The sequence below is a fragment of the Coturnix japonica genome, chromosome 5, assembly GCF_001577835.2.
Source record: "Coturnix japonica isolate 7356 chromosome 5, Coturnix japonica 2.1, whole genome shotgun sequence".
NCBI classification, from domain to species: domain Eukaryota; kingdom Metazoa; phylum Chordata; class Aves; order Galliformes; family Phasianidae; genus Coturnix; species Coturnix japonica.
Window position 1 is genome coordinate 8,206,896 of NC_029520.1, and position 15,272 is coordinate 8,222,167.

General features: G+C 38.6%; 1 protein-coding gene across 10 annotated transcripts in view; it reads right to left on the bottom strand.

Annotated features, from left to right (window-relative positions):
• Positions 1-15,272, bottom strand: part of PPP6R3 (protein phosphatase 6 regulatory subunit 3) — a 45,262-nt gene that overhangs the window by 18,450 nt on the left and 11,540 nt on the right. For 6 of the 10 annotated variants that reach the window (XR_004307609.1, XM_015863798.2, XM_015863792.2 and 3 more), the window contains exons 3-15: positions 13,914-14,040; positions 10,830-11,062; positions 9,344-9,530; positions 8,867-9,004; positions 8,457-8,522; positions 7,913-8,025; positions 7,083-7,196; positions 6,299-6,428; positions 4,900-5,052; positions 3,168-3,317; positions 2,579-2,643; positions 785-900; positions 313-398 (exon numbers count right to left, since the gene is read on the bottom strand). Coding sequence is in view for 9 of the 10 variants with exons in the window: in XM_015863798.2 (XP_015719284.1) it covers positions 313-398; positions 785-900; positions 2,579-2,643; positions 3,168-3,317; positions 4,900-5,052; positions 6,299-6,428; positions 7,083-7,196; positions 7,913-8,025; positions 8,457-8,522; positions 8,867-9,004; positions 9,344-9,530; positions 10,830-11,062; positions 13,914-13,925 (1,563 nt within the window). In the remaining variant the exon portion in view is untranslated. The remainder of the gene's footprint in view (positions 1-312; positions 399-784; positions 901-2,578; positions 2,644-3,167; positions 3,318-4,899; positions 5,053-6,298; positions 6,429-7,082; positions 7,197-7,912; positions 8,026-8,456; positions 8,523-8,866; positions 9,005-9,343; positions 9,531-10,829; positions 11,063-13,913; positions 14,041-15,272) is intronic. The other 4 variants (XM_015863795.2, XM_015863794.2, XM_015863793.2 and 1 more) reach the window with 1 other exon arrangement.

Consider the following 15,272-nt stretch of genomic DNA (forward strand, 5'->3'; position numbering starts at 1 on the left):
AGCAGTGTTTAAACACAGAAAATGTAAAAACTTCACAACTTCCTTCAACTTCCTTAAGTATACTCTGTTTCTACACTTTCTCCTGTGATGTGTAACATTTATTTAAAAGCCATGTGACCTGGAGTGCTTTATTCTTACATATCTACCATCCAGCCCTGCAATACAATTTGCAGACTGGAAGCACCTGATTTCATGCAAGTTACCTCAGTAGCATGGCAGCAAGAAAGACCGACTGTACTGATGGCAAGAAAATACAACAATGGGGCTGAAGCAAACAGCAGAAGTTTTCTATTGTTATCTGACACCACTTACCAGATCCACTGTATTCCTTTTGTTAGTTTCTCCTAAAGAGCTCGTACAGAATGTTTCCCACCGCTCTCTAACCTCCTCTGGAAGCTCTAGGATAGGAAAAACAATGTAATAAACAGTAAAGCATCACCATTTTTAGTTGTTCTTTTTCTCTTATAAATCAAAGCTATCAGAAATACTGCAAACAACATACAAATACTAAATCTATGGGGATTACTTCAACTATAGCAAAAAAGTCTTAGCGAGGCAGGCCAGTGTCTCTTTGAGTTTACTTCAAGGAGCTCCAATACCATTCAGCTAAGTTTGAAAGATCATTAAAATTCTGTTTAAGGAGGAATGGTTCTAAGCTGAATGTGTCAGAAATATATATAGTTGTTTTAATCCAAAAAACTGCCTTCTAAATTAAGTTTTATCAATTTCCTAAAAACGTGATGCTGAAAGTCACAAACAAAAACATAATGAGCATTAATGTTACCTTTAATAAGCTGTTGGACTAGTGTGCTGTTAGGGCCCTTATCAGTACTATGCACAATACAGTTTGCTATCCTTGTCAGATGACCCATATAGCCATGCCGTCTTCCTCCTTCAGCCCTGCAAGAGACCAAAGAAATGTAAACTGCATGCACTCTGAGCAACTCTGCTATTGCATGTTGTTACAAAATATTCTACCAGAGTTAAGAAGCTATGCAAGACAGACATGCTAACCTCCCAGTTCTTAAAGTATAAGAGCAGTATCCTAAAACTAGAGGTACACAAAAATACTCAACCTAAAATACAAGTGTTTAGACTACAATGAGCCAACCAGAAGACTAACAGGGCTGTAACTACCAAGAAGGAAGCACAGAGCATCTGAACAGATCATTCCTGTTTTCATGTTTGTGTGTGGGGAAAAGACGAATGTGCTGTGTTACCAAGATGAAGACAGAACTGCCAACACATCTGTAATATTCAGAAAAACACTGTTGCTGAGAATATTTTTCAGCACTTCTATACACTGAGCACTCTGGTGCATTATCTGTTGGGATATTATGTAGGCTGCTCTGAAAGTAATGCTTCCTATTTATTTCCATGGAAACTAAACCAAAGAGCAAATCAGTTTTTTTTCCAGACAGAAGCAGAATCCAATATTTATACCAAAGGCTTTCCCAGTAATACCACAAACATACAATAGCAAATAGGTAATGCCACATGGCAGGCATTAAAAATCAAGAAAATCCAACCAAAGAATAGTTTTAGGTTGCACATATAGAAACAAGAATCTACTTGCTCATATGACATAATAAAATATAGGTGGGACAGCCTTATCTAACTAAGCCACAGTCCCTATTAACTGCCTCCCTTTCCTCCATAACACTCTTCAGATATTTCAACATCCTTATTTTTAGGTCAGCTGCACTAGTCACGTATTTTCTGACTCACACCAGATAGGAATAGGAGCATTTCAGGGAACAGTACTGTTTCTCAAATAATAAACCAGCAAACCAGCAACAGTATCCCAGTCAGCTAACTCAGTATTTTCATAAGTTAGCTCTAATGTTCACTGTTCAGAAGTCTCCCAATTCAAATACATGAGCCTTCAGAGCACCATTATATCACTTCAGGTAAAGTCTGGAAGCTTTTCCTCATGATATGAACTCAGTTTCAGACAGCTGGCTATCTGAAACTTCCATCCTTTCCACGATCACACACTTCCAGAAGGTATTCCCCATTGCTGAGATCTTCACTTCTGCTACTTATGAGTCTGTTCCTCCCCAGAACGTATTATGCTTTGATCTGTTCATTAATTGCTTACTGGAGCAAAGCATGTTTTGTCCCCCCATTCCTTTAAAACTTCGGGCTATGTTTCTGTAATTGAAGACCGATAGACTCAACAGGCTGTTGTAATGTTTTACGCAGTGTAGGAGTTAAAGACTTAGTTCTACTCCTGTGTGGCAAAGGGGAAAAGTATTCAAATGCTACCAAAAAGATGGCCTAAACTTCAGGCATTACCAGAAGAGAAAACTGAAGGATTCTGAAAGAAAATTCAGTACGTGTGAAAGCTTTAATCCAAATATTATCTGTTTCTAAAACATTTACTACCAAGCAAACTGTACTTCCAAATAAATATTTAATGCACTGCATACTTCAATGAAAGCGATGCATTTGTCTTTAAAACAACTTAAGCAAGAGTATTTGTTGGTCAGTTCAGTCAGAACTGGTCATACATATGTTTCACAATTAAAGTTGTATTTAGACAATTAAAGGAAATAAAAAAAAATAAATTACTCACTGTTTCTTCTCATTCATCTCCCATGCTTCAAGTATTCGTTCTATTAGTTGGCACTTAAGGAAGAGCTACAGAATAAAACGCAAAACATACTTAAGAGCTGTAAAGTTAAGTGGAACAACATTATGCATATCAGGGATGACTTAAAGAAAAATCCTCACGTCTTACAAGGCAACTAGTTTCAGGTTTTGGATGGATACTCGGATTAAGGGTCTCAGTGCTCAGAAGCAGCAGCCAGATCTGAGCTGGAAACCTGAAGGCTGAAGTTATGTTAATTTGACTTCTCTTTGATGGCAGCTGCTGCATTGTAGTAGTGGACAGACACTGAGATAGCAATTCTAATTCTTAGCAACAAGAGAAACTTCAATTAAAAGGGAGCCCTAGCAGTCACATGCTTGCTCTGAAGGCAGCAAAAACCCACTTTGTGGCACTCTCAGGTCTAACAACCAGAACTGACATGCTAAGAAAGCACAAAACCAAGAACTCTTAATTTTACATGAAGTAAAACTGGGCTATGTTTTATGTAAGAGTAACTGCTACCTTACCATGGGGGTAGAAATATTTGAGAAACTCCTTCCAGAACACAACTTACATGTTTCAATAAAAGATTGTCCCCAGTGGAATCCTGATCTGTAATTGTGCCATTTTCTGTGCTTTCAAGAGGACTTGCAAGAATCAACGCAATACAGATTTCTACTTGAGTATGCAAAAAGTTATTCCACGTATACTTAAAGAACATGTCCTGAAAAACACAAAATTCAACAGAGTTCATACAAACCAGGGTCTCTTCAAACATAAGACTTACTCCAGCATCTAATTTCAACAGCAACAAGCAAGTTCTTCAAGTTTTGCAATAACCATTACTATGCAAGCAAAAGTGTGATCTACAAAGAAGTTATTTCTTTAGCTTACTGTTATCAGAGCATTAAGGACTATCATGATGGATGAGAATGAATACTCAGCTAGAGTTAGCCTGGGAGTAACCGACAGTGCACTCTAGACAAAGAAAGCTGGAATGATACTCCCCATTAAATTCTTTCTGCCAGCAGCAGCCCTGAAAAAGTAATGCTATTTATGACCTCCTTAGCCCTGAACAAATTTCTTTTCTGAGTTCACCACAGACTTTTAGTGCCTACAATATCCTTCTGTGACATGCTTCTGCCCTTACTGAGAGAGGCGTTACAAGAAATTGCATCTAACTGCTTTGCACCTACCATCTATACTAGTTTTATTCTTCTCTTACAGAAAGCTATCTCAGATAATCCAAATGCAACTTGAGATTATTTAATGCTTTACATGAGACAAATACTGAGGTTGACAGACCGTGAATTGTGTTCATCTAGATCTCCTTTTAAGCATCAGATTTCACTTTATTCTTTTTTCCAAACTTTATGTCCAGTTATTTTAGACTATTCCTTACTACAAAACTCAAATGACTGCTGTCCCTGGAAAACAGGATTAGTAATACATGCAGTGATGGAAGGAGCATTGAATAACATAATTCAAGTCTCATTCAAGCTACACCTAAAGAACCTAACAGTTCCACTTCAGGTCTCTTAAACTAATGGCACCCTTACCTAAAGCTAAGCTACTGATGTGAACTATTACTATTTCTAATAAAGTCTACACAGCAAAGTATGTGTTGTTTCAGCAAACACCATGAAGCACTGAAATTCAAGTTTTTCCTTATAAGAAATCTGCAACTGAAAAGCATGTTCAAACTCACTGAATTTAGTTGTGTCTTTTTTCCTAAACCTACTTACAAGAACAATCTAACATTCACAGCGCATGTATTCCCTTAGATAATGGGAATTCATGTTAGAATGAAGTTAGCTATTTCTATACATGTTAATACCTGTCCGCAAACCCAAGCTGGACAGAGAAATGCAGATGAAGACACTGAAAAGAAGACATAACTACAGCTACTTTAGTTGAAGGAAAGATTTTAGAGTAAATTAGTCTGGGTCTGAAAAACACTAGTATTTTCAACTTTGTAATTACCTGCTTAGAATCAGAAGCTTTCCTATTATATTCTGATACTAAACTCAAGCATATGGAGATGAAAAAACAAGCTTAAGAAAACTAGTCCAAGAGAATCATGCAGGTTTATGAAGGTGCAAAGATGCATAGGAGTGATCAGAGGAAAGAAAATGCTAATTTCAAATAAATGAATCTAACACTGAAATGAGATACTGAAAGTTGTCAAGGCAAGAGAAGCTACAACACAAGTCAAAAAGCTGGAGACCGTATTATATTTGCATCAACAAAGGTCAGTAAAGTCCTTGTTAGCAATTCGCAAAAGTAAGGCAGCATGAAACTCTTACCAGTATAACTCCTATGCTGTTCAGTTCTATAAGCTCCTGATTCACGCTGCTTGTATTTGTCTGTAGAAGACTAGATATTAATCTAATCACATTTAAGCGTGTGTTCCCCACAGGTGGATCCAATACTCCCCACGTTGTCCTCATGACACTTTTCTGGGGAAAAAAAAATTTAAAAAGGCACAACCATTAAAATTTCACATGAAAGAACAGTGGAAAAATAAAAACTAAACAGCTTGTTGCTACTATGCACAAAAATCGCACAAAAGCAGCTTTCAATACTGAAAACTAAAGCTTATTTTAACATGGAAAACAGCCACACAAAACCAAAGACACTAGAAGTTGTTTGGTAGCTGCAGATTATCAGAACAGATGCATTCCACAAAAAGGATGAGCAAATACTTAGGCTTCTCGCTCATTAATCCACATACTCATCTACAGCCTGCGTTACTACAGTACTTGAAAACTGCTAGGTGGGCAATCTCCAAACACACATTATGCTTCAGCAACCCTGATTTCATTTACATGAAACTGATGTCAGAAGTTTCTCCTGGTGCATTCTTCTAATGTTATAAACAAAACAAGCTCCATCCGTGCTGTCCTAATGAGTTACTTCCATCAGCACGAACCTCCTATCCATGCAGGTCTTCGTTTTACAACACATGCCATAGCTTTTACACCAAAGTTTAAGCTGGCTGCCAGATCAGACCTGTTATCACATACTACACAGACTGTAGCACCCTGACCTGAGCCATGCTCCAACCGAAATACTGGTGGTAATTATTTGAGGGGGGGGGGAAAAAAAATAAAAATCAACCATAGATAAAACAGCAATTCAAACAGCTGGTCGCATTTATCTTTAGTAACAACATGACATGAATATGTTGCTTATTATGAAAAAAACAAACAAACAGTTGAACAAAGAAACAGGAACATTTAGTATGGTTGGAGTGTGGTACATGCAGTAGAGCTGGTCTACTCTCGGTCCGGGACAAGTCTAGAAGAACTCCGCACAGCCAACATGAGGCTCGCACAAGTTCCAAACTACTGAGGCAGCCAGAATCCTTGTTTCCTATTCAGATAGGATTTAGGAGCAGAACACAGTACTGACTGCCAAAAATAGAAAGAAAAATCTTATTTCCTTGCTTTCAGAAGGAAGTAATCTTCAAGGCTTCTTGCCAGCTGAAGAGTTTAAGCTGGAAAAGTGTACCAATTAGCAAAAAACGTTGGCTCAGAGACAAATGTAATGAATAGAAAAGGTCACAAGAGGCAGGGAAGGAACCTGGGCTCTTGCCTGGAAGTTGTCGGACAAACTAGGCCTTGTTCTTGAAACCCAACTGAAATACAATCATGTGGTGACAGTCTTGCTTCAAATTCTTGGACAGTACCAGGTTTCACTTACTTTTGGAGGCTCAAGTAGGAGTTCATGGAAGGATGAAAGTCGTGCTTTTATGGCTTCTAGAACACTTTTATTGACAGAATACGCTGAATTGCTCATGCCAGGAGGACACATCTCTATATGGCCTTCAAATCTGAAGTACACAAGCCAAGTCTGATTATAGATACCAAAACAAGTTCTAAAACAACACTAAGGCATAATTTTGAGCGTCACTGTTTTGAAGACATAAACAGCATAAAGAGCAAAAACATCATGTTACAAATATAAAAATCAAGCACAAACTTAGGGCAGAGAAAGACTCTTCTGAACACTAGACCTAATGTATCTAGATTTATCATATTTTAAAGCTCCAGCATGGTTTTCAGCCACTGATAGAATATTACAGCTGCTACATTCCCTCTTATGTGAGGAAGAGCTTCACTTGCCTACTGAACAGTCAAACCTCTGTTCACTAGCTTCTCAAAGTGAAGTTGTAATAGAGTTCCAAATAACTTTTTTTTTTTTTTGGAAGTTAATAGCCAATTGCTACACTGCACATAGTGGCTCCATTCTTTGTTCCTAGGAAGATGAAAGGAAATGAGACTGATCTATCAAGTGGCAAGTTCCAAGAAAAAAAACCTGCGGGAAAATCAGTCATCTGGGGAACTGATCGATACTGGCATTACTACACATGGTTCACTGTTTCACTTAAGCTGTGATAGACCACTAAAACATTTCAGTCAAGGACATGGAAGGCATTTCAGAAGTTGAGTTAAAGAAAGCAGGCATAAGTAATAAAAACACTTACGTCTGTCGTCTTGTCTCAAGTAAGGTCAGTAATATTTGGATTGCACTGACTATTGCAGATTCATTCTTTTCTTTATGAAAAATATTAGACAGCAGCTGCTCTATGATTTCTCGTCTGAAAACAAAGCACTGCCATCAGACACAACAGTTCTTTACAATACAGTTGTTAAAGAGAACTAGTTACTGTTTGTACACATCAAATTAATGAACAGGATAAAGTGAAGTATTATTTCAATCTAATAGGTGTCATTACCACAGTCATTTCCATCATCACCACTGCAGTAAGATCTCCCTAACTCCTCCCGATCTTGTTTGGTTGTAAATCTGACAATCAATACGATAGAAGAGGATAGTTTGCAGTCAGACCAAAAGACCACTTCGACCATGTCACACAGCCACAAATCTAACCCTAGAACCAGCAAACCAAAGAAGGCGATAGCCAAAAATCTTCTCAGGTACAACCAAACACTTAGATTAGCTTAAAATAACAGATCAAAGCCAAAGTTCACAATGTATACTCTGCATAATACCAAGCTGACCTCCACATACCCAATTTCATTAACTTCGACAGAGCAGGAAATATTTTAATCTAACATCCCTTAGTCATAAGCAAGGTACGAGAACACGACAAAATGTTAAGAGAAACCACCAGGAAATACATCCAGGCGAGCTGTACTTATTTGCAAAGTTATTTTCAATTATACAGATAACAGGCAGTCAGAAGTCTTCAGGAAAGTGGAGCTTGCAATTCCAAAGGTTTTAAAGGACAAATGCTAAATACTGCTCTGATTCACTGAAACAAAATATCAGAAATTGGGCAACCCAGCTTACTTCTCTAGACTTGCCAGCAGGGGATCTGGTTCTGAACTGTTCTGTACTTGTAACATCTGATCTCTGCTTAAACGAATAATTTCACAGAGTGACTGTGATGCATTTGAATGTCTCTGGAACAGAAAAACATAGTATCATTAGATTAATAACATGGTGGAGTAGAATTCCTTATTAAAATAAGCTGCAAAATTTACAGTCTTTTCTACCACAAAACACTTCAGACAACTATATTATGCCATATCTAAGCCTTAACAAGCCAAAAAGCTTTTGGTATTGAAAGTATTTTCAGTATTACAAAGGAAGAATATTCGAGCTGAATACTCAGAATAATGCTTAGTCTATGCTATGCTTTGACCCAGATCCCATACGCTCTGCAAATCCCAAAGGAAGAGAGAACAAAAGCAAGCCCTTCCCAAGCACCAACTACTACACCACTAAATACTGGAATTAGCTTGCTGAAAATAAACAGGCAGAAAACAGTCCAACTAGAAGAGTTCTAACACTACTGTACAGTAATCGAAAAGAACACCAGACCAATACTTACATCTTCATCTTGAGATGGATGTACAATTTCTACAAGCCGCTGGATAATCCTCTCTTCATTTAGCCACTGTAAAAGTATTTGTGGACATGGGTAAGAATGTTGTCCGAGTGAATGAATTTAATCTAGAGAACTAAAAGTAGTCTGAAAAGTGCCCTGAGTAATGCTGTTGATGTTTCTAAACAAGGATTAACACCACTTCAGAGAAAAAGGACAGAAGCAAAATTAAGAGCTCATGAACACATGTTAAAAAAAAATTAAGAACAAAAAGCCCTTCAACCTTTGATAATCTCTTCCCAAAATGCCCAGAAGGGTGTCATGAGTCAAGAATGGTCTAAGTGGTCTAAACTGGTTATAAAGTATTTTTTTGACAGTTCAGAAGTCAGGTAAAAATTGTGGCAAGTTTTACTCACATTCAACACTTCTTGCCTGGGCTGTGGAGGTTCTATGCAAGTCAGTAGCCTGAGCAGCAAGTCCATGATAGCAGAGGTCCCTATGTGCTTAATAACGAGGTCTACAAAATCGTGTTTCTTCTTTAAAAAATCCACAATCTAGAAATGAACAAGGAAGAAGCTTACGGTTGCTTACTCTGTATTTTATATGGCAACTTACACTGACCGGTTTTAGTTCCTGTCACTTAGTAAAATGAGACAATAAATGACTACTTAAACACTTCCAAGTTGTAAAGCTAGCACTACAAGACAAGATAAAAAGGCACACACACACCGAGGAGCAACAGAGGTGCAAGATGAACCCATCTACATGCACATCTTGGGCTTCCTTTCAAGACTAGCTTTTTTTGTAAGAGGTTCCTCCACACCCAGGTCAGGAATCAAAGTGGAATACAGCAAAACCTCAACAGCAAAACCTTAACATTTTCAAGCATTTACCTGTTCTGGTTTTCTGCTTATGAGAATACTTAGCACCTTGCTGAAGAAACTGGCGAGTAAAGGGTTTAGAGGAGATTCATTTAAGAGGAAGCTGTACAGTTTCATGAGTAAAGATTCTTCTTCTCCCAGCCTATCATTGATCTGTGAGACATCTGAAGTAAGCAGCTCACAGGATATGTTTGGATACCTGCAAAAAAGGTAAGAAGTGTGTACATAATCCATCAGCCATTCAATACTTCAAAGAAATACATATCCAATCAGAACCTAACAGGGCTTCTATTAAGACCAATTTTTCAAGCATGATCACTCTGCACTAATTACAAAAAAGCAAATGACTGCAAGATAACATAACTGTACACTCAGCTACAAGCTGTGTTCTCTCATTTAGAAAATAGACTGCTATGACCTTCAGTTGAAGAGGAAAACATTAGCTGCCAAGAAATTAAGTAGGCTGATAACAGCAGACTGATACCTGAGAGGGAGCAGTGGGTTTGCCCCTTTCTAATAACGAGGCTTACACTAAAAAAGTCAAAGCCAAAAGTTTCAGGATTATCTCTCTACATCTATTGCAACTGTGGAGGCTCACTAAACTACCTCATGTCCGATAAAGCCTATAAAACTAGTTAGCAATTTCAAATACAGGAAACTATTGGGTTTGATGGTCTCTTAGCTTAATTACTCAGTAACCTGAACTACACTTCTAGCCTCCGCTCATACTAAAGACAGTTACAATAGTGCCATGAGAGTAAAGCTTATAAGCATAAGATATCTGCTATTTCAAAGTCTGCTAGAAATACAGGAGGTCTGGTTTGTCAGAAAGAGAGTAATCTCTTAGTTGAAGCATTTCTATTTCACATTAAGTTTTGCCTTCTACTTTAAGAAAGGGCAGCTTTCTGCACAGACAACCCTAAAAGAGGTCAAAATTGGCAGAAAAACTTTAATATAAATTGCTAGATTGAGTGTTGAGTTTGAACCTTCTCAACAAACCAGTAAGAGATGACCAGCAAGAATGATGGCCGTGCTCAGTTCTAACAGTTCTAGCTCTGCAAAGGAAAACACTCGCAATCAAGTGGTTGGCAAATTCTTCCAAGAAGTGCTACAGACTTTCTTAAATGCATCCCCAAAACAGCTTACTAAGCATTAATATAACAAGGCTAAGCTCCAAACTAAATTATGCAAACACAGGTTTTCACTCAACTACCTTTCATCACATAAGAAGAAATGAAAGCTTTTTCATCTAAGTTCTGATTATTTCATTTAGCATTTCTTTTGGGCAGCACCTGTTTGAGGGGCTCCTGCTCAGAAAACATGTGAACATTAGAATGACTTAAATAAAAGTTCCACGAGCCACTTGAAAATGAGCTCAAACAACATTGTACTAAAGAACACTGTGCAGAAATGCACATATACTACCAGATTAACACTGAAGTATGTCACCTCTCTTTCTACATTCCCAACTCCCTCAACCCCCTAGAAATTCTCCTACTTGTATCGTATTTTTTCATCCATGTCTTGAGGTGGTTCTTCGATGATGAATGAAACCAAGTCTTCCAAGCATTCTGACTTCAACAGAAACTCAATAAGTTTGCGATTCTGAGCCTTGCATTCCTGCAGGACGTCCTCTTCATCCATCAACTCCTTCAGCGTTACATCTTCTCTCTCTAGAAGTGTATCTATGTGGGATGACGAATGGAGATCAAATTTCCAAAACATGCTGGTCTGGATAAAAGAACATACACAAAGCATTAGTTTCACACATGCAGTTACGCAGAAACAATTCACAGTACTACCTCATAGCTTCTAATCCCCAAAGGCATCTGCACGCAGAGAAGCGTTCTAGAACTTCAACAATATGCAGCAGCAGATGCTTAAAGACCATCACAGAGCTACAAAATCTATTCGATTAGAGAAGATTGAATGTTCTGTAGCACGTTTTACACCTTCAGCAATTGCCAATATTTTGAGATTGAAAGTTATTCAGCTCTGGGGTTTTCACCTACATGTTTCCTCTTGCCACTCTGTTTCGGATCTACACCCCCAGTTCTCAAATTCACAACTACCTGCTCAGCAATGACTAGATCTGGTAGACAATAAAACAGGCAAAGCATTAGCATATTAGAGTGCTACCTCTGCCACTGAAAAGAATACCTCCAAAGGTACAAGAATTATAACCATTTAATTTGCGGGCAGCACGCACCAAAAGCACTGGAGCTAATTTCAGTGCAAGGCCTACTGTCTCACTGTACCTCCCCTCCGCAAACATGAAACAAGGAGGAGCAGAACAAGGGACAGTAAAATCTCTTATGCAGATGTCTGAAAGGACAGCATCCCCAGTAAGCACTAAGGAAGACTAATATAGGCATGAGCAGTTTAACCTCTCCTTACAGAAAGGCTTTGAGCACCTCCGCGTTCATTCTGTTTCTCTAAGACAACCTGCAAGCAGTTGCAAGACAGAACATCAACTAGTCTTGTACGAATGCAGAATTTGAGCAGATGGATTGAAAGAGATGCTAGAGATCAGTAAGAACGGCTTTTCCCCTACAGCTAGAAGCAGCATGGTTTTAAGCAGTACTCAAATAAAATAAAAACCTCTTTTTGCTCCTTTAGTAACTGTCTTCCAAGCGTGAAGGTTTAATAATTAATGGTGAAAATTAGTGAAAGTATTAGCTGCAAGGACATGAGGTTAATGCAGAGAATGTAGGTGAGCAGTACTATTTGAGCAAGAACACTTTTACAAGCTGCAGTTATATATGAAGAAGGTGCAAATTTATCTACCACAATCAAATCATGCCTTTGGCATATAAATTCTTATGGTAACCTACAACATATAAAACAAATGTTCTTATATACACTAAATTCTTACATTAGTTACTTCTTATATAGATTCTTATATAAACTGAAGGGTAAATAGACGGCCATCTAACAAGGAAGGCTGAAGAAAGGACTGAGGCATTCAATTCTTTTTTTCACCTGTCTTCAATAATGATAGATCTTGGGCTGCCCGGTCCTCAGAAATATAAGACCGTAATTAGGGAAGCAGTGACTTTCGATCTGTGGTCACTGAAATTTCAAGGGACCAATGGCTCAGCTCAACAGAAGTCCATGGGGCCTGACAGGATTCACCCAGAGGGAGTAAAACAGACGCTACAGCTGGACCCCTCTCAACAATTTACCAAAAGCCTTGGGGGTCTCTGCTAAGTGGAAGTTTGCCAGCACGAGAGCCAAAATGCAAAAAGGGGCATGAGAGAAGTCCCAGTAAACTGTTGCCCCTTTAGAACAGCCTCAGCACCTGCAGAAGCTTCAGAGATGATCACCCTCATTGTGACTGAAAGTCAATTGAAGAATAAAGCTATGATCAGGCACAATGTGTGTTCATGAAGAAAAAGTCTTGCTTTACTACTTTGACCACATTCAATGCTAAGGTCCACTTGGAGGATGAAAGGAAAGCAGTGGACATCAGTCTGAATTTTAATCAGGCCTTCGATACCATCCCTCACAGCATCCTTCTGGAAATATGTTTGACATGGACATTAAGAACAAATTCATTACCATGAGTGTTCAAACACTGGCACAGGGGTGGTGGATGACGGGTGGTGCCTGTCAACCCTCAAGAGGCATTTGAACCATGCCCTCATTTCTTTAACCCTTTGGTTAGCCCTGAAGTGGTCAGGTAGTTGGAGCAGATGATCTTTTGAAGGTCTCTTCTATAAGAACTGTTCTATTCAGACATCATTAAGTGTTCACTGCATAAGTTTAAATGGATTTAGCATGCCTACCATTGCTACTCAAAATGAGGTGTCAAATTTTGTCACCTCACCCACTAAAGTACTGAGAAATCCACACATCTAGCAAAACCTCATTAGCAAGACTTCCAACTCTTAGCTTAAAGATTAGAATAAGCCTGGTATACTCACTACAGTGATGTTTCAATTGCTTTTAAGGTTTGCCCTGTTGCATTAATTACGTGCTGATCACTTTGTACTGCCTCACTTTGCTTAGGATTTTGTCAGGAGTTTTAGAGCATAAATAACTGCCCTCAGATTACACAGCTTCCCATTTAAACTTACAGGAGTGAAAAAAATCATTCTAGAAGAAGTACAGATAGATTTAATTGCAGTATCAGTATCACAATCATTGAGAGTCCATGCAGTGATTAGGTGGATAAAAAATACAAATAATTTCTGAAGAAAATAAATCTTATGAGCAAATGTCAAAAGCACTTGATTTTACGTCATCTTAAATCAAATTACACAGAGTTATTAAAAACATTGGCTTATGGATTATTTGGGCTACGCACAGACTCACTGGGAGTAATTAAAGTAGTGCAACATTAAAGGCACAGAATATTTTCTTCCTTAAGCCTCTAATAAGTAGATCAAATCCCTCCCCTTGCCCCATTTAGTGAAAGTAGCATCTTTGCGAGTAACCACTACCAACCAATGCTAATTCCAGACAGAAATCCCTGTGAACTGATTAAAGCTCATTTCAGTAGCTTCAGTGCACTTCTCAAGTTACTCATTTCAAGAGAAATTCAACAGAAAACAGCAACAACAAATAAAAAGAGGCATACTACTGCGAACATGTTACTGCGTTATTTCCCACACTGTCTCCCAGGCAAGCTCTTTTAAGGATGCTCTCCCAGCATGTCAGGTGCCGGCCAGAGATTATTCCATCACTGTTCAACAGGAGCCCAGGTCCTTTGGAACAAGGAAAAATAAACACCATAAAATGTGCAAGTGAGGAATTCCAGGAACCCCAAAGATCATTTTCTCAAGTGTTAGCACTGATGATAATCTAAGAACAGCTCATCACAGTTCTGAACGGAAGGTACAAAAAGCAAGTTTGCTCGAAAGAGCTATGGAAACATAGCCTACTTTAACACCCTCTCCCCCCACACCTAACCAGTCCTCAGTTATTTTCATGCTCTTTCAAACTTGAGTCTGATTAAGAGTAGCAGAGAATCAGAACGTATGTCTACTGATCAGGAGGAGGAACCTTCCAGCTGTGCTTCTCACCAAATTTCACTATCTGCTAATTCACAATCCACTCCAAAGGTCAGGTGGGCTCTATTACTCAACTTCAGCTCTGATACCAGCAGCAAAACCACAGCGCTGATTCAACAACAGATGGAAAATACTGACAAATCAGAACAGTGCTTTAGATACTATGGGACTACGCTAAAAACTCCTGCATGTGGAAGAAAAATCGTATTAATGATGGCAAAGTTGTTGCAGGTACTTTCTTCTCCCGTAACACTTAGTCAGCTTCCCCTGCCCTGCTCTCTGAAAGCTCTCAGCAAGCAAGACCAGCAAACTTCCGATTTAAGTATTTCCTTAGATAGTTCACACCAACCTGATACAAGTTGCATCAAAGTTACTATGTAGCATTTGTGACCAAAACAAAAACCTGACCTTTTTCCTGCAGTTAATACTGTAACAGATTCTTCTCTAAACTAATAGGGAAATAACACTCCATATAGTTAGTACCTGCCTTAAAAGCTGGAGCAAAAGAAAGCCTTTTGATAAACTGATGAAATTCTTCACTCTTCTGAGCCACAGATAACTGAAATTCATAACTGAGTGCTTAGAGAGGAAATAAAGCTTACAAATGCACCTTCCCCAAACCTTTAACATCTTTTGTCTACTACAGATGAAGAAAACCACGATGTATTTTGCTCCACAGGAACTAGATGGGCTGCCTCAAGGCCAAAATGCTCAGCTGAGATCTCCATGAGAACAAAACTTGTGGATGTAATTAAAACAAGATTCTCCATAGTCTCCAATAGATGTAGCAGTCAAACAGCTTTCCTGAAAGCTTGTATCACTGTTCTCAGTCTACAAAATGAACATAAATCCTAGACAAATATGCCCCTACAAGGATAATTCTGGGGACTGTCTCCTGTCTTGAATCTCTTTACAACACGCACTTC